The sequence below is a fragment of the Felis catus genome, chromosome D1 (genome assembly GCF_018350175.1).
Source record: "Felis catus isolate Fca126 chromosome D1, F.catus_Fca126_mat1.0, whole genome shotgun sequence".
NCBI classification, from domain to species: Eukaryota; Metazoa; Chordata; class Mammalia; order Carnivora; family Felidae; genus Felis; species Felis catus.
In genome coordinates, this window is record NC_058377.1 from 45814007 (window position 1) to 45839596 (window position 25590).

Genomic DNA, 25590 nt, shown 5'->3' on the forward strand with positions numbered 1-25590 from the left:
AACAGGAAACTTCACTGGTATCAGTCACACTTCCAGTTTTGACCCTTTTCTCCAATCTTCTATCATTTAAGGTTGCAGATAGTTGCTTTATGTATACCGTTCAGGGTTTTTAGTTGTAATCAGTGGGAGAGACAGACAAAGACAGACTCTACTTCCTTCAACTTAGCAGAAAGAGAATCACAAAATTTCCAGAAATAAACCCTACCATTTATGGTCAATTGATTTTGACAAAGGTGTCCATGCAATTTAATAAGCAAAGGAGAGTTTTTTCAACAAATGATTCTGGAATAACAGGGTATCTATAAGCAAAATAAATAGCTGAACCTCTGCCTCACACCATATGCAAAAGTCAACTCAAAATGGATCACAGATCTAAATGTAAAACCCGGGGTGTCTGGGTAGCTCAGTCAGTTAAATGTCCAGCTCTTGATTTCAGCACAGGTCATGATCTCAGTGTTTGTAAGATTGAGCCCCACATCAGGCTTTGCGCTGACAGCACAGATCCTGCTTGGGATTCTTTCTCTCTCCAATCACTCCCTGCCCCTTCCCCACGTGCATACACACTCTCTCCCTCTCTCTCAAAATAAGTAAACTTGAAAAAATAAAATAACAATAATAATAATAAATATAAAACCAAAAAATATAAAACTTCTAGAAGAAAACATAGGAGAAAATCTTTGCAACTCTGGATTAGGGAAAGATTTCTTAGCTAGAATACAAAAAACAATTAATAAACTGAACCTTCATCAAAATTTAAAACTTTTACTTTCAAAAAGTACTGTTTACAAAATAGAAACACCACAGACTGGGGAAAAAATTTTTTACATCATGTATTTAATATGAGATTTATATCCAGAATTTTTTAAAAGTCACCTGCTCCAATTCAATGATTAACAAACCCAATGAGGAAATGGGCAAAATATTCCAACAGACATTTTACCAAAGATACACAAATGAATAAGCACACAAAAAGATGCCCAACATCATTAGTCATTAGGGAAATGCAAATTAAAACCATAATGAGATACTAGTACATGTTTCTAGAATGGCTATAATCAAAAAGACTGGTAATACCAAATGTTGGCAAAGATGTTGACAAACTGGACTCCTTGTCCACTGCCACTGGGAATGTAGAATGGCAAAGCCACTTTTTCGTAAACAGTTACTCAGATGACCTAGCAATTCCAATCTTAGGTATCAACCTAAAAGACATAAAAACATATACCAAGCAAAGACTTCTAGGCAAATACAGAAGTAAATTTTTTTAATTTGTTTTATTTTTAGAGAGAGACAGCAAAAGCAGGGGAGAGGGGCAGAGGGAAAAAGAATCTCAAGCAGGCTCCATGCTCACCACGGGATCATGACCTGAGCAGAAACGTTCAACCTACTCAGATGTTCAACCTACTGAGCTACCCCGGCAAGAAGTATTATTTATAAAAGCCAAGACCTGGAAGTAATCTGAATCTTCATTAACTAGTTAATAGATAAGCCAAATATTATCCATACAATGGATACTATTCAGTCATGAAAAAGGAAAAACCTGATATGGATAAACCTCAAAAAAACACTACGTGAAAGAAGTCAGACACAAAAGAGTGCCTACTGTATAATTCCATATATATGAAATTTTCAGAAAAAGCAAATCTATAGACTATGCTATAATAAAGAATATATCTGGTCTCTGTTCCCAGTTTCTGGTACACAACTTCAAACATCCTTAGAATTTCCAGAATGATAGGAGTGTCTCTTATGCTAATGAGGTGATTCACAATGATAGATTTAGGATCAGAGTTGATCACCAGAAAGACCACAACCTTTGCTTTTCTGATATGCCACATCCCTACTAGTCATCACAAACAATACTTGTCACTACACAGCAAATTCACCTATTGACAATACAGCCAAGAATCAACAAAGAAAGAAAAAAGATGTACAAACAAAATAGTAAGAAATATATTATACATATATGTGTGTATAAATTAAATTTCTTCGGCAATTCAAAAAGTTTAAATTACTTGTTGGTGGACTCATCCCAACATTTTATACAAAATTCCTTTGGTATGCTTTGTACAAAAAAAAATTTCTGTATATCTAAAGACTATTTTTATAATAGAGCCTGCATTTTCTAATATATTCAACCACATTTAGCTATATAACCAAGATAGGCAAGTTTAAGTTCAGTGGGTTGGTGAAGGGGAAGTAGTTGGGGCTGGCTTTACCCATGTGGAAATAATTGCTTTCCTGGCCTAAAGCTCTTCCTATTAGGATCAAAACAAACTGATGTTATCTTAAGAATCCTTCCAATTTTTGAAAAATAAAACCTAAGTATTCCATACTTAGCCAGACATTGTCCAGATATTGTTTGTTTTGGTTAGGGACAAAATTATGGCACATTTATTTTTGTATTTAAATCAAAAGCAGAGTTTCTATTATGAAGAAAATAAGGGCACTTCAATAGATAATTACCTCGGTATAGAAAGGCACATACAGAATTGGTATAGACAAGGCCACCAAGCTTAAATATTGTGATCTGTTATTTTTAAAAACTCAGCTTAGCCCCTGGCCTTCTTTGTCTGCACCAGAATTTTCCAAATAAACTCTGTTCAACAGGAGTATGAAATAATGTCACAGCATATAACATGATGAGCCACTTGAAGCAGACTTAGTGACAAGGACAAAATTTTCCAGCAAGAATAAAATACAAGTTCTGAAGATCAATGTAATTCTGGCATGGATTCTAAATTTTCTGAGCACCTGCCAAAACATAGCATGCTGTTTTGATTCATGGAATTATAAAACTGAAAAAAAAAAACCAGAATGAAAAAAAATATGTATCTATATATACACATATATGTATTACCAAGATGCTATGTAAACCAGTCTTCTGCCTCTGGCAGTTCAATATCTAAAGCACCCAGATTGATGGCTATTAGGAAATAAACCTTTTTAAAATGAGCAAGATAGCAATCCCACAACCTCTCTGAAGCCTCTGAATGTTTCATCACCCTAAAGTAATGACCAGTGGCTTCAGTTATCTCCAACTTTCTGTTCTGCAATCAAAACTCATTTCTTCCCATCTCATTAAAGAAAGCTTTGGGATTTCTCTGCATTAGCTTACTTGTTATAAATCCTCTTTGGGCCCTAACCTTTCTCTCTAGATCATTTTCCATATTTATTCCTTCTCTCCTTCTCTGGATACTATCCATTTTCCCCATATGTTTTTTGTTTTCTTTTGTTTTTGTTTTTGTTTTTTAGCCATATTCTATCTGTTGCCTGAAAGGAAGAAACATAATAACTTTTCTAGGTTAAATTCCAATAGATTATTTATATAGCTTGTCAATAAGCATACAATTTGGAAATCACTCCGGGGGGGGGGGGGGGGGGACAAAAAACACAAGAGACTTGAAAGAGTTATTCAGGAACATTCTAGAATGGTCAGATTTCCTTTTTTTTTTTTTTTTTTTTTTTTTTAATTTTTCCCTTACATGATATGGGAGGGAGCTAATCAAGTTAACAAAGAGTATATTTTAAATGGCAATGGACATGTATAAAGCATCTTAACATTTTCTTCCTGTTAAAATACAATACATAAATCAGAGGCCTTCTTGCAGAAGAAATAACCCAATTTTCCTTGACAGGATCACTGAGCCTTAGGCTGCACTTCTGGAAGGTCAGTGTCTCACCATTCACAGCGGGACTTTTGTCCCACTAAGACTTGGAATTATCAGAACTAAGTTTCTACTATTCAATGATTTCACCCTGTTTTTCTAATAGAATTCTTATGTTTATTTGTACATTTCAGTTTTTCTGCCATTGCACTAACTCCTGCTATGTTTTATTCTATGTATGTAAACAAAATTATGCTCTATAGAATTTGGTTGAGTAGGAGACGTCAAGTCCATAACTAAATATATTCTTTATATAACCGAGCTATTGGCATTAGACAGCAGAGGGCACTGACAAATATGCTGACCAAAATATTTAAAGTCTGTCTTTCATTACCAACTCTCAGTTCACACACTGTTACAAATAACCACAATCCAGAGATTTCCATATACTCAAATACAGAATATACTTAATCATATTTAATTAAATAAAAAAGTTATAATTCAGTATAGACTAAATTTTAATAGGCTTCCTTTGGGCCAGACATTGTGCTAACTGCTTTATACATGTTATCTAATTTGCTTCTCACAAAGTAATGCATGAAGTGGATGCATTTATTCCTATTTACAGAACAAGACACTGAGTAGCAATGTCATAAGTGGCAGGTTGTGGATTCAGCTACTAAACTATATATATATAAAGCTTCCTGAGAGAAGAACCCATACTAGTTTTATTTACCATTAAAACCTAGCACCTAGTATAGTCCCTGGGACTCAATATTTAGGGAAAGAAAGGAAGGGAAGGGACACTAGATCTGACTCCAGTGCCATGCCTCAGATCTTTAAGATGCTCTCAACAGTATTTCCTCATTTGATCAGAGTTTACCAGCCACTAGGCCCCGGCATTCACTAGACACCAAGCCACTAAGATCTCAGTATTTGAAATACTAACACTTTGCTTATTAGAGACATACATATTTCCTGAGGTGGTATTAAAACAGAAGAGTAAAAATAAACAGATAAATAAAATATTTAACTAAGAAAACTAAATGCAATTTTAAAAATACAAATATATGAAAGCTTACATCTAGGTTTCTTTACATAAAGAATTCTCATTCACAAAGAATAAAAAACACTTAAAAAGTAAACTAAATTGAATATAATTTTTAACAGTTTTAACAATGTTGGAAGTATATCTTAATATCTTAAATACTCGATTAACTTTGTGAACAAGATTGAATATTAAATATGTAAATTTCAGTCTCTTCAAATAGTCTTTCACTCATGAAAAAAATGTCAAAAATTTATCACTAATATCACAATTTCATGATTTTGAAATAATATAACCCTAGTATTTACTACACATATAAATCTATATTTATGGTTACATTTATCTTAAACTGAGAGCTGATTAAATCAAAGTGGTATTTATCACAGATATTCTTTCTAAATAACTCTATTACTTGTTCATCAGAACTATACTAAGATCCTTATTATATGCTAGGCAGATGCTAAATCTGAAGAAACAGAAATCCATAACAAAGAGCTCCTACTCTTACTGCAGCAATTACACTACAACAAAATATTCTGTATTACTTATGTAGGGCATTTTGTTCCTGAAAGGCAAAAAAGATTTCCATTCTTATAAAGCATGTAGAATACAGCAATATAAAACAAAAGTAGATACTGAGTCAAATCCCCTATCCATCTTTCCAAAATAGCAATCCATGCTGCTGTGTTCTACTTTATATACAAAAATCTTTAAATACATTTCAAACCCCTTGCTATGTCTTCATCTGTTTTGCCTTACTCAAACTGTGTGTTCCTTGAGTTCAAAGAAGAAAGAACAATGAAAAATATTTATTGGGGCGCCTGGGTGGCTCAGTTGGGTAAGCGTCCAACTTCAGGTCAGGTCATGGTCTCACAGTTCGTGGGTTCGAGCCCCGCATCGGGCCCTGTGCTGACAGCTCAGAGCCTGAAGCCTGCTCAGGATTCTGTGTCTCCCTCTCTCTACCCCTCCCCCCTCACACTCTGTCTCTATCTTATCTCCCAAAAATGAATAAACGTTAAAAAAAATATTTTTAATAAAAGAAAAGAAGAATACTTCTTTAAAATAGTTTACAGAAGTGGCTAGGCATTAAAATCAGTAGATTTTAGTAATTCTGTACGATAGATTAGTAGTTCTATACTAGATGAGTAAATCTATATAAATATAGACACTGGAGCCATAAGCTAGACCCAAGAGACAAACTCTTTGGGGATGGAGTCCATGCACCTAAATTTTATAGAGCTCCAAAGGCAATTCTCATGTACAGTAAAGGCCAAGAACGACTTTTTTAAAAAAGGGGAAGGGGGATATACAAAGCTGCCTAGAAGTAGAAAATGTTACAGCTGTATAGGATCTTAAAGATCAACTAATCAATTCATTTTCTAAAGTACGAATCTGAAGTTGTAAGAAGTTAAGTAAACTGCCCAAGAACACATAGATAGGACAGCCAGGAAGAGAACCCACGACTAGCATGCAGACGAGTGCTCTTTCCAGCACACAAAACTGGCTATTCCATTTGGGAAGGAGATAAAGTATTAATTCTTGATTCATAAGCTTAATCAATGTAAGTGAGCATTCGTATGGTAAATTATCAGGGAAACATGAATTAAAAAAAAAAAAAAAACAAACAACAAACAAACTACAGTTGACCCTTGAACAATGTGGAGGTTAGGGGCACCAAACCCTACCCAGTAAAAAATCTGCATATAACTTTTGACACCCCAAAAACTTAACAACTAATAGTCTACAGTTGATTGCAAGCCTTAAGATAACTTAACCAGTCAATTAACACATATTTCCTATTTTATAAGTTTTATATATTGTATTCCTATAATAAAGTAAGCTAGGAAAAAAAGAAAATGTTAAGAATATCATAAGAAAGACAAAATGCATTTATAAAATTTAAAAAATCCATATATAAGTGGACCTGTGCAGTTCAAATCTTGTGTTGTTCCAAGGTCAGCTATACTTTCTTGAATTTTAAACACCTCCTTTGGAAAGAACTGTGATAAAAGAATCTAAAATGGAAAGTTGTTTTGATATATAAATGAGCTGAATAATTACTAAGTGCCCAGAACAGATACTAAATAAATGTTATTTCCCTTCAACACCACACCCTACTCCCCTCCTTTTTAATTCTACATCAAGATGTCTCTCCTTAACTCTCAACTATGCCCATTTGTACACTTTCTCCTAATTAACAATGCCTTCTGACCTCCTCTCCTTCAGCAATGTTCATAAATTCCTATAAGGCCCAGCTGAAGATATGCTTCCTAAGAAATTTTCTAAACTAACTTAACCTTACTCTAACTACTTGTTTCTTCCTCTATTAGTTAAATTACTTGTACTCTTAAACCTTACACTTCTTCATAATTTCTTTTAAAGGTATGTAATTGTAATTACTTTCTAGCTCCTTTCTATATTTTTATTTTCTTCCATAAGTTTTTAGTGGGTTGGAATGTAAGTCCCCCAAAGGCAAGGATACTGGTTTGATTTGCTCACTCATAAATCACAAGCACTTAAAACAATGCCAGAAATATAGAAGGTGCTCCATAAATACTTGCTGAATAAATGGGAAAGGATTATTCCTCCTTCCATTCATCTCTCCAAAATTCCAAATGTAATGCTAAAGACATAGATATGAAAAATTAAACTTTTTCAAAACAATGAAAATAAGTATGCATACTTAACATTTTAGAAATAAATAAAATTTTTAAAAATTAACAGAGCTACAAGGGCACCTGGGTGGCTCAGTTGGTTGTGCATCCGACTTTGGCTCAGGTCATGATCTCACGGTTCATGGGTTGGAGCCTAGAGCTGCTTTGGATTCTGTCTCCCTCTCTCTCTGCCCCTCCCCAGCTCACACACACACACACACACACACACACACACACACACACTATCTCTCTCTCTCTCTCTCAAAAATAAAGAAATGTAAAAAAAATTTTAATAAAAATTAATAGAGCTAAAAAGATAAGTAAACTCACTGGCTATAAAAAGTCATTTAACTTCTTTATTCTACACTCCCAGTGATATCCTTGTAAGAACTGGATAGGATGAGCTGATAAATAGAAGGTAAAGAATTAAATTAAGACCTGGAGCTTGCAATCCTACCTTCCCAAAGTAAAGAATTTCTAAAATTTGTTCTCTCTCAAAACTTTGAATTAAGAATAATCTAATGAAAAAACCCACTTTCTGACTTACTCAGATCTTAAATTATATAAAAAAACAGTAGATATTTTTAATACATACATTTAAAAGAATTATTCTATCTTTCAACAAAAGGGTTGTTTTACGCTATACATAAACACCTGGAAGACTGAACATAGAATCACATCTTTCCTAAAGAAATCACAAAAGTGTAATTTTTGAGCCCAGCACATTCAATAACTGCGATAATGGTAAATTTCATAAATAAGCCCCACCAATAAAGAAACAAATTTAAAACAATTCTACCCAACCCACAACTATATGGTCAACTAATCTTCAACACAGCAGGAAGAATAGTCAATGGGAAAAAGACAGTCTCTTCAACAAACAGTGTTGGGAAAACTGGACAGAAGCATGCAGAAAAATGAAACTGGACCACTTTCTTACACCATACACAAGAATAAATTCAAAATGGATGAAAGACCTAAATGTGAGACAGGAAACCATCAAAATCCTAGAGGAGAACAGAGGTAGCAACCTCTTTAAACCCAGCCACAACAACTTCTTATTAGACACATCGCCAGAGGCAAGGGAAACAAAAGCAAAAATGAACTACTGGGACTTCATCAAGACAAAAAGCTTCTGGACAACAAAGGAACAATCAACAAAACTAAAAGGCACCCTAAGAAATGGGAGAAGATATTTGCAAATGACAGATCTGATAAGGGGTTAGAATCCAAAATCTATAAAGAATTTACTAAACTCAACACCCAAAAAACAAATAATCCAGTGAAGAAATGGGCAGAAGACATGAATAGACATTTTTCCAAAGAAGACATCCAGATGGCGAACAGAAACATGATAAGATGCTCAACATCACTCATCATCAGGGAAATACAAATCAAAACCACAAGAAGATACCACCTCACACCTATCAGAATGGCTAAAATTAACAACACAAGAAACAACAGGTGTTGGCAAGGATGCGGAGAGGGAAGAACACTCTTGCACTGTTGGTGGGAATGCAAACTGGTGCAGCCACTCTGGAAAACAGTGTGAAGGTTCCTCAAAAAGTTAAAAATAGAACTACCCTATGACCCAGCAATTGCACTACTAGCTATTTACCCAAAGGATACAAAAATACGGATTCAAAGGGGTACATGTACCCCAAAGTTTATAGCAGCATTATCAACAATAGCCAAACTATGGAAAGAACCCAAGTGTCCATACACTGATGAATGATAAAGATGTGGTGTATATACATACATATGTAGAGACATACATATACACCACGGAATATTACTCAGCCATCAAAAGGAATAAAATCTTGCCATTTGCAACAATGTAGATGGAGCTAAAGTGTATTATGCTAAACAAAATGTCAGCCAGAGAAAGACAAATATTGTAAGATTGCACTCATGTGGAATTTAGGAAACAAAACAGATTAACATATGGGAAGTAGATATAAAAGAGGTGGGGGGAACAAACCATAAGAAAATAACTCTGTTATTTTCTTAATTTAAGAATTTCTTATTTAAGAACTCTGTTCTTAACAACAGAGAACAAAGGGTTGATGGAGGGATGTGCATGGGGAATGGGCTAGATGGGTGATGGATATTAAGGAGGGCACTTGTTATCATGAGCACTGGGTGTTGCAGGTAAGTGATAAATTCTGGATTTCCACTCCTGAAGCCAAAATTGCACTATATGTTAACTTACTCGAATTAAAATAAATGTGAAAAGAAAAAAAAATTCTACCCAGAAAAACTGTCTGCTTCCTTGCCTATGTAATTTAATAAAGATACAAAAATCTAGTCCACATATAGGACTGTACAAAGAACATATCAACATGGTTAGACATTTAGTGACAAAATAGAACTGTGAAGGGTACTTTTTCCATTCATTTTAAGCGACATATTTCTTTATACATATGAAAAGGGGACAGGGATAATCAGAATGCATAAAAAATCATGGCTGATTACAATAATCTCAGAGGTCTTAGCTACTGTGCTCTTTTTTAATTGTCAAAATATAGGATAATTGAATAAACAGAAAACTCTAGTCTAACTAAGTGAATTACATTGAAGGAGATTATATTGTATGATGGGAATGAATGGGAATTAGAGTCAGACAGGGGTTCAAATTGTCTCTCTCCCATTTCCTAGCTGTTTGATCACAGACTAATGTCTAAACTCTCTGAGCCTCATTTTATCTATAAAATGAGAATAATTTCCCCTTTGCAGAGTGGGGATGAAGAATTAAACATATAATGTGTCACTCCTTTGCTTAAATCCTCCAATGATGCATTATAACATATTATAAAGTCAGTTTCAAACTCCTTCAAAAACTACCTTATTTTTTTTTAATGTTTATTTATTTTTGAGAGAGAGACAGACAGACAGAGCATGAGCAGAGGAGGGGCAGATAGAGAGGGAGGATCAATATCTAAAGCAGGCTCCAGGCTCTGAGCTGTCAGCACAGAGCCCAATGTGGGGCTTGAACTCACAGATCACAAGATCATGACCTGAGCGAAAGTTGAACACTTAACCGACCGAGCCACCCAGGTGCCCCTACCTTCTTATCCTCTGAGAGAGAAACCATGTTTTCTGGTCTCAACAGTTCTTAAAACATCCAAGTAGAAATTCCCAATAACTAGACAAAATGTGTAGGCTTAGACTTAGAACACAGGGAAGGGCAGACAAGAAAAGTTCAATGTCATCATGCAACCAGATAACAGCTTACTTATTTTTTGTAATTCGGATATATCAGTCTTTATTCTTGCTACCTGATAGCATTGTCACGGGGTTATTTCTTAACCTACCGTTTAACAGAAATTTTCACAGCAATGGGCTAGAACAATTTTGTAAATGCCCTAGAATAAGTAAGCTGCTGACCCCTCTCCTCCCTTAGCATATCATAAAGTTTCCAATATGATAAATATGGTGATTCCAGCTTCTCTTTAAATAACCCATTAAATTGTTAGCCTTTTAGGTTTTCTCCTTCTCCCAAACAAATTCTCTATTATTGCCTTGATACTAACTAAAATTTGCACATTCCAAATGGAATCTGGACTCTAGTTACTTCCAGACTCAACATAAACGAAGTATTTTTTACTCTCTACCAGATTTTTTTCCCCAGTATTGAAGCAATTATTTTCTCAACCAGAGAGTAAGCACTTCTAAAGGCCAGAATCATGCTATATTATCCATTTCCATAACACTTAGCCCAGCATCTCCAAAAATCTATGCTAACTGTATATACACATATTTAATATCTTTGGGTTTTGTCTTAATTCTCTATTTTCCAAGTCAAATAATTAAATTAAAATTAATTTGTAGCCTATTCTAAATACCATTTACTGAATACTTACTACATCACTGTATTTTTTTAAACTACAAAATATTATCATTTGTTATCAACACCAACATATCAGAGACTTATAAGAAACCTCAAAATTTAAGACATATTAAAACATGAAAAATACTATATGGTAACTATGAGATATCACAGATTAGAAGACACATACCATTTTCAGAGATCCTAAAATGCAAAAGAAAACAATGTGCATCTTAACAGTTTTAACTTCATTTTAGAAACTGAAAGTCAGTGCTTAAAAACTTTGTCCAACATTAATACCTGTTAACAAAGTTAGCAACCTGTGCAATCCCTAATTCCTTAGTAACTGGGGGAGAAATGGATCAAAAGTGGGCTGCTTTACCCACTTCCTCTCCATTATGTAAAATATGTACATATCCAATATGTGTCAATATGCTCAAAAGATTACTTTCAAAACTGTCTCGCATGCATTTCCCCAAACTTCCTTTAACAGAAGATAAAATTTAAAAATTAATTGCCACCACCCAAGAGAAAATACATAGTATTTACTAAAATATGAAATTTATTTTGATATATTCTAGGCAGATAAATATGTCTGACTTTATTAGTGGGATTTTTTTTTCTCAAAATGGTACCACATACTATAGTTGAGAATACAAAGGGATCAGTTAAATCTTTTTCATTGACAAAATATATACTACAAGTTAATACCGAAGTGCCTTGCCAAGATACAACTCAACACTTAAGAGTATATCATTTCCAAATGATTGTACATTTTTGCCTAACAAGAAGATATATTGACTGACAAAATTTATAATCATACAATAACACAATTTCAGTTAACTCCTCAGATATTCAGTCACTTCTACTATTAAATACTTAGGTTACTGAATTATAAATATTAAATTAAATAAAAGAACTTAATTCTAGAATGAGGAACACTATATTTTATCCTTAAGTATTTGCTAGTAGAATAGAAAAAGGAATATGGCAATGTGATGTCATATTCTACATCAACTTAAGCATGTCTTAGTGAGAAAGTGAATTAAGAAAAGGCAGACAGAGTGGTAATTAGGCTGATAATCATTCTGGAATGAAAATTTATTTCCAGTGGTAGCATTTTTTTTTTTTTAAGAATTGGTAGAAACATTTAGAAAAGTCAAAACTTAGAATCTGTTCCTTAATTGAGCCTCAACTATAAAACAGACTAAATTCGTTTCTGTCCCCCCACCACACCTTTTGTCTCTTGTCTCTCTCGTTCTCTGTGTGATAAATGTCAACATTACAAATTATTTTATCCTAAGAAAGAAGTATAAGATCTGTAGGACATAGGATAAAAAGAAAGGAAAAAGCACAGGATTATTTTCATTAAAAATATATATATTTGTAAAACTTACTATTACATAAAATATCATTTTCTTTTAACAGTAAAAGCACTCGGCAACCAAAGATTAAAAGACTTAGCATTTTGTTTTCAACCTAAGGTCTGGTTCCAATATGACTGAACTAGAACAGATTTGTAGGTAAGATTCACTCACCAAGTATTTCTCAATTTGTTATATAAATTATCACAGAATTCACATTTTATATTTTAAAAATGGCAGACTAAGGAATGAGAAATAATATTTATGTCAAAATTCTCATCTTACTTCTCCATTTCTTAACGTTGTGATGGTTCCTCTTGCTACTCCCATTCTAAATAGTGTTTCTGTGGCCTGTGAATTTAAAAAAAAAAAAAAAGCAAAAATATATCATTTATATTCTGTACTCCCACCCCAAAACTGAAGAAAACGTTCATTACTATTACATTTCCAGCAACTTCTAGAGGAGCATCAATACAGCACAATAAGAGGTACATGATCTACATTCTCCTTCAGAAATATCATTTTCAGAATGTTTTAATGTTATCAAGAACTCAAGTGAAATTGTTTCAAAGGTTATTTTAATCTGATAGTATTCACCCATATCTATATGGTTTCAAATTAGTACACTTAGATAAGTTTAAACCTTAGTTTGATTAAAAAGATTAAGTAATAAGCTAGCACTTGAATTCAATTCAGAAATTATCATTTATTCTATTTTTCATTCCATTTAAGTTCAGTTGAAATCACTTCACTGCTACTGAAATATTGACAGAAGATGAAATAATTCAGTGATTCCACACATAAAATAATACCAAGAGTGATTGCTTTTTATACACTAACAATGAATAATCCTAAAATGAAATTAACAGTTCCAAAGAGGCAAAAGACTTGTTCACTGAAAACTACAAAACACTGCTAAAAGAGATGAAAGAACCATAAGTAAATGGAAAGACATCCTGTGTTCATGAACTGGAAGACAAATGTTAAGATGTCGATACCACCAAAAATGATCTATAGAATCAGTGTGAATCCTACCAAAATCCCAATGACTGTTTTACAGAAATAAAAAAAAAATCCATCCTATAATTGATACAGAACCCAAGGGTCTCCAAATACCCCCAAACAATCTTGAAAAAGAGGAACAAAGTGAGAACTCAAACTTCCTGATTTCAAAACTTATTTCAAAGCTACAGTAATCAAACAGTGTGGTACAGTCGTAGACAAACAGATAGGTCAATGAAATAGAACAGAGAGCTCAAAAATAAAACCCCTGCATACATGGCCTACCAAAATCATTCAGTGGGGGGAAGGACAATCTTTTTAACATCCACATGCAAAAGAATGAATTTGCACCTTTGCCTTATGCCACATACAAAAATTAACTCAAAAGGGATCGACGACCTAAATATAAGAGCTAAAATTATAAAACTCTTAGAAGAAAAATAAGGGAGGATTCAGTGTCTAGCAAGGACTTGCTTCCTGGTTCCTGGATGGCTGGAAACAAACAGAAGCAAGTTCTTTCTCTACTCTTGTAAGTGCCCTGATTCCACCATGAGTGCTCCTCATCTAATCTGATTTACCCCACCTCCTGATACCATGACACCGAGGGGTAGGGGTTTGACATGAATTTCTCATTCAGTCCATGAGAAAATATTCCAGTACAAGGGGGCAAGAAATACAAAGGCCAATAGGTAAGATTATGCTTGGCATGTGCAAAGACAAACAAGATAGCCAGTGAGGCCGAGAAAAAGGTTTCATGGGACTAAGGTTGAAAAAACGAGAGGATGCAAATTCATCTGCTCAACATGTGTTTCTAATTTTTAACCTGGCATAAGAGAAAGGCATTTCCAACCTTCAATAATAGAAAATATAACTCAAAAGATGTTCTACAAAACACACATTTTAAGAATTAGGAACCCCAAAAATGAACCAAAAAATAAAAAAGACAATTCTAAATTTAAAAACTGAATGAATATCTAAAGAAATCCAAAGGGTAGGAGGGATGAAAACCTGGAGGACAAAAGAAAGGAAAGTGCACATGATCATTAAAATATATATATTTGCAAAGGTTATTATTAGGTAAAATGTTGCAAAATCAGTGAGATCAGGGTAATATAAGTAGATACAAGATCATTTAGATTTAAGGAAGTAAACAACAGAAGAAATAAATAAAAGTTTGCATGTGGTTGCCTCTGGGTTGTGAAAATCAGGCATGAGAAGAGGTGAAGAAGAATACCACTCTTTTTCCATTAGCTTCGCAGCACACTATTTGCTTAAACTACATATAAATCCTGATCAAAACTTTTTTTCATAACTTTTAAAGATTGATTTTAAGTATATCAATAGTGTCCAATTTTGCAAAGAGGTCAAATACTTTACAATTTCTATAGAGTGGCGCACATAAGAATATAGTCAAGGACTGAATGAAAGGATATAAAAGTCAAACAGTGTAAGCAAACTCTTTCAAAAAGTTTGACAATAAAGGTAAGAAATGAGAATGAGTTGTTGGTAGAAAGAACAGAGTGGAGAGAAAACTGAAAACAGTATACTTTTAGGATAGAAGAGATTTGAACAAGTTTTTAATGGCTAAGTAGAAGTTGTCAGTAAGGTGGAAGAAGTTTAGACACAGGGAGGGAAATGCAAGGGGATTCCTGTGGAAGACAGGATCAAGAGCACACAGCTACCCATCCACTGTGTTAAAAGGGAGAAGGTACAAATAGAGGATCATGCTTTCCCTATCCCTCCCTCTGCCCTTAGCCCTCCCCCTTCCCCCCAGGCAACTAGAGGACAGGATAATCTTCTGAGAATCACAAAGACACTGAATGAAGGAGGGAGGGGGGTGGAAGGGACTATGTAATGTAAAAGTAAAACAGAAGGGGACAGAACTGCCAAGCAACACTAAAAGCCCAGCTAAGGCTGAAAATCATACATCTTTGTTGTTACAAATCTACACAGTCACAGAATTAGAAAGCTAAAAAGATTCACAGTTTAGGAATTATCAAGGCAAAGTGAGCAACCCTAGACAAGATATGAATTTAAAAGTAACTTTTAATTCAACATTTATTGGTAAAATACAGCATGTGATTTATCAATAAAAGTAAATTTTTTCTAACATTTTTTAAATTAGAAGAGCAATCTTTAGTTTTAAAGTTCTAAACACACACCCAGAGGTTGGGGGTTGATATCTACATGCTAAGTTAGAAATAACAAATCTTTTAGAGAAAACACTGCTAAATTTTGTGAATGTATCACAATAAGAAGATAATTCCAAATTCATAATTCACTAAAATAGGCCATTATTAGAAAAGGAAAGGGGTTATTCACATACCCAAACAAAAAACAGATTTTAAATGAACAACTTTGCTGACAAACGAATTTTACTAAAGCATATAAAGCTAGATGTTGAAAAATCTATTTACAGACACTGCTACTGAAGGAAAAAAATTTCACACCAGTGATGTACTTGTATTTTTTCTATTCTTCATGAGATATACATTAAATTACATCTTCCATCTTCCTGTTTCTTTTTAAACTTTAATCTGGGATGTGATTAATGGTACTCATGTAGGTCAGGTTAGTTACTGTATATATTTGAGGAGCAAAAGGTGACAGGTGGAGGCAGCAAGCACTTGTGATAAAATATGCAAAAACTTCTCTAAACCAGATCAAACTATTTGCTTTCTCGTGTCTCAAAAACCAGAGGTAGTTTGAAGATCTACTTCTTTTTCTACATTATCTCCAGTAGAAGAATACCAAATCCAATCTTTTGTTTCCAACTAAATTGATTTATTTCATCAGCTCTTCCCACCAACATTTTCAAGGATGGCTCATTCTAACCGCACTCTGTCAATTCAGCTCAGGTTCCTTTGATTCTATAGGGAAGCGCTGGAGTGTACAACATTCTTTTGACCTCTACTAAAGAGACTGCTTTTAATTTACTTGTACCCAAACAATGGCTAACAAGTGTCAAAAAACAATGAGATACAGGGCTAACTCTTACCATTTATAAATTTACCACCAGCAAATTCTTCATTGAAATTCCCCTCTCCTTGAGTTTTGATAATTAAAATGATTACTACAAAAACACTCATTAAACATTTTCTGTCAGTGGCAAAGGAAAAAAAATCTACAGGTCCTTATTTAAAAATAGGGTACCAAGAGAGACTGCTTTTTAAAAGAGTGTTAGATAAAAAGAGACTTAGGAGACATGAAATCTACATAATAAATGCAAAGCTCTGGGCTGGATCCTTGTGTTTGTATGTGTATGTGTGCAAATCTAAAAAGATCCAGGATTTATACTGAGTTGATAACAGTAGTAGTCTCTGGATGTTTTCCTTTTCTTTACTTTCTAACATTCAACATGCACATATACTGTTTGGTAATAATAAAAAGGAAAAAAAAAAGTAACAACTTTTGTTACACTAAAAGATAAAACATTTAAAATAGAATTTTGGAACAATGAAAAATGTTATAACACAAGCAGTACTATAGTAAGTAGCTCCTACTAGGAAAGATAGCCAAATTCAAGAGACTCATGCGCTTAAAGTCTAATAATTTTTCATTCAATAAACCAACAGAAAATAAGCAAAATTAAGAAGAAATGTACACTGGGATGCCTGAGTGGCTCAGTCAATTAAGCTCCCAACTCCTGATTCAGCTTAGGTCATGATCTCACAGTTCAGGCTCTGTATGGACATCACAGAACCTACTTGGGATTCTCTCACCCTCTCTCTCTCTGCCCCTCCCCAGCTCACATGTGTACATTCTCTCTCTCAAAATAAACTTTAAAAAAAATACATATTTAATATACTTTACCTTGAAAAGTAATATAAAAGCTTTAAAGCATCTTATTACAGAAAGAATTGAGTGCATTAATTTAATATATGGTTTATTAATATAAAGACAACAATTGTAGTTAGCAGGCAGTTGTCTCCCATTAGTGAAGCAACTGGAATTCTAGTTCCCTCTATTTACTATCTGGGCAACCTTAGGCAGATAGCTTACACTCTCTAAACTCGTCAGACCTCCTCTGTAAAATGGTAACAGCTATTATCAACCGATCTTCTCATGGTGGTCAATGCAGGTTTTAACATCTGCAAGAAGCTCAGTAGTCTAGCTTAGGACAGTACTTTTGCAATGAAAGAGTTTTAAAAATACTAATTTTGATCTTTTTAATGTAAAAATAAGAATTGGACTAATAAAAGACCAAATATGAATGAGCTTTAACGTCAGCTATGAATCTAAAACACAAAAATCTATGTCAAAGACTCATGGCACTTACTGTTCTATGACTATCTCATAATTGTCCTGGTTCACCACCTAAACAGAGAGGTCCTAGATGGTATGAATTAAATTTTTTATTTACGTATTCCCAGCACCTTGTGTAATATATAACAATATAGCATAAAGATTAAGGAAGCAGGTTTAGAAGCAGGTTTTTCTTTAGAAAAAGATTGTTGAGTTCTGTTCTAGCTTTGCTATTTGTAAGATGTGCGATCTTGGACAAGCAACTTCACTTCTTTGAGCTCAACTACATCATTAGCAAAATAATGATACATAACTGAAGGAAAATTCTAAGTGCTCAATAAATGATCATTTTACTACCAATAATATGACAAAGAAAATTCAGGGGCGCCTGCGTGGCTCAGTTGGTTAAGCGTCCGACTTCAACTCAGGTCACGATCTCCCGATCCCTGAGTTTGAGCCCTGCGTCGGGCTCTGGGCTGATGGCTCAGAGCCTGGAGCCTGCTTCAGATTCTGTGTTTCCCTCTCTCTCTGCCCCTCCCCCGTTCATGCTCTGTCTCTCTCTGTCTCAAAACTAAACGTGAAAAAAAAAAAGAAAAAAAAAAAGAAAATTCAGAATTCCACTCTAACTTAAATATCAGTCATCAATTGCAATTAAAAATGCAATTAAAAACTACATCTGGGGGCACCTGGGTGGCTCAGTTGGCTGAGTGTCTGACTTCAACTCAGGTCATGATCTCACAGTTCGTGAGTTGAAGTCCTGCATCGGGCTGTGTGCTGACAGCTCAGAGCCTGGAGCCTGCTTTAGATTTTCTCCATCTCCCTGTCTCTCTGTCCCTCCCCTGCTCGTGCTGTCTCTCTCTCAAAAGCAAACATTTAAAAATTTAAAAAATAAAAAATAAAAACAAAAAAATAACATCAGATGATGATTAAAAATGTATTATACCATATAAAACAATCAATCACAATTAGCACATTACACCAGATGGTCATTTATTTATGCTAAAATTCTTGAAAGGATAACTAGAAAATAGAAAACTTACATTATTTCAAAAAGATTAATTTAGCAAAAGCCTTCATAAATCGTATGCAAAATTTATTCCCCAACTGTTTATCCTAGCCATAGAAGAAAAAAGATTTAAACATTGAGGTTTTCAAGCACCAGCTACTTTCCTTCCCTGTAATGATAAAAACACAAAATAAAAATTAGGAAAACTAAAAGAAACAACAAGAACCATACAATCTCTCAATAGATGCAGAGAAAGCATTTGACAAAATACAGCATCCTTTCTTGATACAAACCCTCAAGAAAGTAGGGATAGAAGGAGCATACCTAGAAATCATAAAAGCCATATATAAACAACCCAAAACTAATATCATCCTCAGTGGGGAAAAACTGACAGCTTTCCACCTAAGGTCAGGAACAAGACACGGATGTTTACTCTCACCACTGTTATTCAACATAGTATTGGAAGTCTTAGCCTCTACAATCGGACAACACAAAGAAATAAAAGGCATCCAAATCAGCCAGGAGGAGGTCAAACTTTCACTCTTCACAGATGACATGATACTCCATACGGAAAACCCAAAAGATTCCACCAAAAAACTGCTAGAATTGATTCACGAATTCAGCAAAGTTGCAGGATATAAAATCAATGCACTAAAATTGGTTGCATTCCTATACACCAACAATGAAGCGACAGAAAGTGAAATCAATGAATCAATCCCATTTACAGTTGTGCCAAAAACCATAAAATACCTAGGAATAAATCTAACCAAAGAGGTGAAAACTCTATACACTGAAAACTATAGAAAGCTTATGAAAGAAATTGAAGAAGACACAAAAAAATGGAAAAAGATTCCATGCTCCTGGAGAGGAAGAACAAATACTGTTAAAATGTCAATACTACCCAAAGCAATCTACATATTCAATGTGATCCTGATCAAAATAACACCAGCATTCTTCACAGAGCTAGAACAAATAATCCTAAAATTTGTATGGATTAGCCAAAGCAATAGCTTTGTATGGAATAGCCAAAGCTATAGCAATAGCTTTGTATGGAATAGCCTAAGCAATCTTGAAAAAGAAAACCAAACCAGGAGGCATCACAATCCCAGACTTCAAGTTATACTACAAAGCTGTAATCATCAAGACACTATGGTACTGGCACAAGAACAGACACTCAGATCAATGGAACAGAATAGGGAACCCAGAAATGGACCCACCAATGTATGACCAACTAATCTTTGACAAAGCAGGAAAGAATATCCAATGGAATAAAGACAGTCTCTTCAGCAAGCGGTGCTGGGAAAACGGGACAGTGACATGCAGAAGAATGAAGCTGGACCACTTTATTACACCATTCACAAAAATAAACTCAAAATGGATAAAAGACCTCAATGTAAGACAGGAAGCTATCAAAATCCTCGAGGAGAAAGCAGGCAAAAACCTCTTTGATCTTGGCCACAGCAACTTCTTCTTACTCAACACGTCTCCGGAGGCAAGGGAAACAAAGGCAAAAATGAACTACTGGGAACTCATCAAAATAAAAAGCTTCTGCACAGCAAAGGAAACAATCAGCAAAACTAAAAGGCAACCAACAGAATGGGAGAAGATATTTGCAAACGACGTATCAGATTAAGGGTTAGTATCCAAAATCTATAAAGAACTTATCAAAACTTAACACCCAAAAGACAAAGAATCCAGTGAAGAAATGGGCACAAGACATGAATAGACACTTCTCCAAAGAAGACATCCAGATGGCCAACAGACACATGAAAAAATGCTCAACATCACTCACCATCAGGAAAATACAAATTAAAACCACAATGAGATACCACCTTACACCTGTCAGAAGGGCTAACATTAACAACTCAGGCATCAACAGATGTTGGCGAGGATACGGAGAAAGAGGATCTCTTTTGCACTGTTGGGAATGCAAGCTGGTGCAGCCACTCTGGAAAACAGTATGGAGGTTTCTCAAAAAACTAAAAATAGAACTACCCTATGACCCAGCAATTGCACTTCTAGGCATTTATCCACGGGATACACGTGTGCTGTTTCAAAGGGACACATGCACCCCCATGTTTATAGCAGCACTATCAACAATGGCCAAAGTATGGAAAGAGCCCAAATGTCCATCAATGGATGAATGGATAAAGAAAATCAATGGATGAATGGATAAAGAAATGGATTGTATATATATATATACACAATCGAATATTACTCGGCAATCAAAAAGAATGAAATCTTGCCATTTGCAACTACGTGGGTGGAAATGGAGGGTATTATGCTAAGTGAAATTAGTCAGTCAGAGAAAGACAAATTCATATGACTTCACTCATATGAGGACTTTAAGAGACAAAACAGATGAACATAAGGGAAGGGAAACAAAAATAATATAAAAACAGGGAGGGGGACAAAACAGAAGAGACTCATAAATATGGAGAACAAACTGAGGGTTTGTGGAGGGGTTGTGGGAGAGGGGATGGTTAAATAGGTAAGGGGCACTAAGGAATCCACTCCCGAAATCATTGTTGCGCTATATGCTAAGTAATTTGGATGTAAATTAAAAAAAAAAAAAAAAAAACTTCAGTCTGGCAGAAAATAGTTGAAAATGAACAGGCAAAACCAAGAAAGAGCTTTTAACAACACGAGGATAAATTTAGTCATGATCTGTTTTCACATGCCTCACCCAGTCATTCACGAGGATTTTCTTTCATTGTTACTCATTTCCCAAATTGACTTTAGATACGGGCATCTGATACATGGAGGTGAGGTCAAAATAATCATTGATGAGTTTCCTTTAAAATGTAAAAATCGCTTCCCATTGTAAAAAAAAAAAAAAAAAAAAATTAGGAAAATTGAGCATTAGCTATCCGCTTCTCATCAAAGGAGCAATGCATGATACAAATTTAATAATATCTCTTCAAAACACCCAAACTGGTGTATTTAGCATAGCAACTAAGATCTTTGTGATGTCCCTAAACCACTCTCACTCTCTTTCTCCAGGAGGCTGCATATAGCCCAACCCTTTCCCAGCTCACTGAACACAGTTCATAACTTCTGGGCTCATCCACTGCAGCAGGTCCAGCACAGGCAGCAAAATCTCTGCAAGCAAATCTATCTTCCTAGCCAGAAAATGGGGAAGAGGAGCCCAAGTGAGCCTCCGAATGTGCAGGGAATTAATCCCTGGATGTTCAGGGGGTTTTCTGTGTTTGTTTTCTCTTTCTGGTCCAAGGATAAGCCCTGGTTATAAGATAAAGCAGCAGTAATGGACATAGTTAACACTGGAAAAGAAATCATGTTTCTCTGGTCAAAGGCATACGGAAAGAGGACCAACCTCTCCTGTAGTGCAAAGAAGAAAGGAAAACACCCATTATATTTCTCACTCTCTTGTCTAGCCAGTTTGCCCCAAAGCAGGCCCTGTTGAGTGTGTGCAGCTGTGATAGTGATGCAGGCAGCTGTAACTCCAAGAAAAACCCCATCCTTCTGGACACAGGACCTGGAAAAGGATGTCTGTGAGGCAGAGAATAGATGGGTAATCCCAGAAGAGAATAGCTAGAAAAGGAGGATCCTCTAACTAAATCTGTCTGAACTGGCACAAGTACAGAGCTCACCCCAAATCACAAAAGCCCTGAACAGACCCAAGCAGCAAAGCAAAGGCTTTGAGAGCAAAACTACAATTAAAATACCACCCAGGCCCTAGCATGACCCATGAGTGGCACACAGATGGGACAGATCCAAAGCATCACAGGGGAAGATACTGAACACATGACTACTTGGACCTACTAACCACTGAAGATGAGACAGAATCTGCAGTCCGAACCTAACAGGTTGATGGCTTACTATTAGCAACAATGACAGCAACCACAACACATCAACAGTCTTCAAAGAATTTTAACAGGACCCAGAGTCTCACAACATGATATTCAAAACATCCAGGATCAATGCAAAATTATTCAACCTGCAAAGAACAAGAAATCATGACCACTTCTCAAAGGAAAGACAATCAGAATGTTGAAATAACCAAAGCCTATAAAAGCACTCATTAACTGTGTTCCATGAAGTGCGGTTAAACACACTTACCATGAATGGAAAGAGAAGTTCTCGGTAGAGAAGTAGAAACTATTTTTGAAAACAGAAATTTTGAAACTGAAAAATACAACAGGTAAAATTAAAATTTCAATGAATGGGGGCTCTCCAACAAAGCAGAAATGAAAAGGGAAAGAAATCAGTGAACCTAAAGATGAACCTATAAAAGTCATCTATCCTAAATAACAAAGAGGAAAAAAAAAGACTGAAAAAAAGAAATTTACGAGAGACCCAGAAACTTGTGGGAGAATAGCAAAAAAATCAAGCATTTGTTTTACCAGAGATCTAGAAAGAGAGGAAAAACAGATTAATATAGAGAAAATATTTGAAGACATAATGGCTGTAAACTTCCCAAATTTGGTAGAAGGCATACCATTTATAGACTCAACAAAGTCAGCCAATGAACCCCAAGTAAGATAAGCTCAAAGAAAACCATACCTAGACACATCATAAACAAAACGCTGAAATCCACATTTTTTTAAAATCTTGAAAGTAGCCCCTCCAGAAAAGTACCCATACATATTACATATAGAAGAACTATTAGAATGATTGTGGGTTTGCCATCAGAAGCCATGAAAATGAGAGAGAGAACATCTTCAAGGTTTTTGGACAAAAAAACCCTATCAACCCAGAATTCTATATCCAGCAAAAATATCTTTCAGGAATGAAAGCAAAATCAAGTCATTCTCATGTGAAAGGGACTACAAGAATCTGTTGCCAGCAGAATTGTTCTAAAGGAAATGCTAAAGAAATTTCTATAGGTTGAAGAGAAATGATCTTAGAGGGAAACATTAAACTTTATGAATAAAGAAAAGTAACAAATGGTAACAGCTTGCATTTCACATTTGACTAAATGTAAAAGCTTGTATTCTTTTTTTTTTTTTAATGTTTTTATTTATTTTTAAGACAGAGAGAGACACAGCATGAGCAGGGGAGGAGCAGAGAGAGAGGGAGACACAGAATCCGAAACAGGCTTCAGGCTCTGAACTGTCAGCACAGAGCCCGACATGGGGCTCAAACTCATGGACTGTGAGTTCGTGACCTGAGCCGAAGCTGGACACTCAACCAACTGAGCCACCCAGGTGCCCCAAAAAAGCTTGTATTCTTTTAAGATCTTTAAAATACATATGACTGTTGAAAAAAGTATAATATTTTCTGATGGCATTTCCAATGTATGTGGATTTAATATATATGAGCACTACAATATAAGAGGGGGAAAGTAAAGAGGTCTGTGTGGTCATAAACCTTCTACATTTTACTATAAGTGATAAAATATTGATCTAAGTAGACGATGAAAGATAAAGCATATACATTATAATCACTAATGGAACCACTAAAAAATAATACATAAAGATATAGCCAAAGAGCCAATAGACAAATTTAAATGGAACAGTAAAAAATATCCATAATCCAAGAAATCCAAGAAAAGAGGAACAAAGAAGCAAAAAAGAGGTGGCAAAAAGAAAACAAATAAGAAGACAACGTACCCACCTATTTCAAACGATAAAAAAATTAAATATAAATTATCTAAACCAAGATAGTAAACTTTACTGCATAGGGTCAAATAATAAGTATTTTAGACTTTTCAGACTACACAGTGTCTGTTACAACTATTCTGTCACTATGGCATACAACTCTTGTCACTGCAGCATGAAAACAACCACAGACAACCCATCAACAAATGGATATGGTTCTAATAAAACTGTATTTACAAAAATAGATGGCAGGCTGTAGTTTGCTACTCCTGGACCTAAACAAACCAATTAAAAGGCAGAAATTGTAACATTATATTTAAAAACCTAAATTCAGGTTCAATTCGGAATTTCTCTATTAAGTCTTCCATGTCCCTTTAATAAATTTCCCTCCTAAGGGGCACCTGGGTGGCTCAGTCGGTTAAGCGCCAGACTCCGGCTCAGGTCATGATCTCACAGTTCGTGGGTTTGAGCCCCATGTCAGGCTCTGTGCTGACAGCTCAGAGCCTGGAGCTTGCTTCAGATTCTTTGTCTCCCCCTCTCTCTCTGCCCCTTCTTAGCTTGCTCTCTCTCTCTCAAAAATAAACATCAAAAAAATTAAAAATAATTAAAAATAAAAATAAATGTCCCTCCTAAATATAAATATTTCTACAATAGCATAGATTATACCTATATGTTTTCTTCTGTACCTTACTCTTAACTCTGAAACAGAGAAATGGTTTTAAATTTTTTTTTCAACGTTTATTTATTTTTGGGACAGAGAGAAACAGAGCATGAACGGGGGAGGGGCAGAGACAGAGAGGGAGACACAGAATCGGAAACAGGCTCCAGGCTCCAAGCCATCAGCCCGAAGCCTGACGCGGGGCTCGAACTCATGGACCGCGAGATCGTGACCTGGCTGAAGTCGGACGCTTAACCGACTGCGCCACCCAGGCGCCCCGAGAAATGGTTTTATTAGCATTCCATCACAGTGATTTCAATATTCTGGACATTAGAGAACATGGACATACTTTCTTCTATGTGCTAAGCACACAAGGTGAAAATTAAAGTATCAACTCTCCAGCAAGTACCCTTGAAATAAATTTATTAAAATGCATTTAAAAATGTTTGCCTTTAAATAACACACCTTTTCCTCATAGCAAAGTACATGTGTAATGCATATGTAGCGAATTAGCACATTTGGGGTCTACTTTCTAGAAAAGATGGGAGTTTCACTCTCCCCAACATAAATTTATAATATAGCAGATATTATATTATGTAATTATATATATAATAT

The 25590-nt window shown here is 35.1% G+C and overlaps 1 protein-coding gene across 2 annotated transcripts in view; it reads right to left on the reverse strand.

Moving 5' to 3' along the window:
- The window catches only part of TMEM135 (transmembrane protein 135), a 255216-nt gene that overhangs the window by 148019 nt on the left and 81607 nt on the right, over positions 1 to 25590 (reverse strand). The window contains exon 5 of one of the 2 annotated variants that reach the window (XM_011286541.4): positions 12789 to 12854. The exons of the other annotated variant lie outside the window; for it this stretch is intronic. Within the exon in view, the coding sequence (XP_011284843.1) occupies positions 12789 to 12854 (66 nt within the window). The remainder of the gene's footprint in view (positions 1 to 12788; positions 12855 to 25590) is intronic. 2 annotated transcript variants of the gene reach the window in all.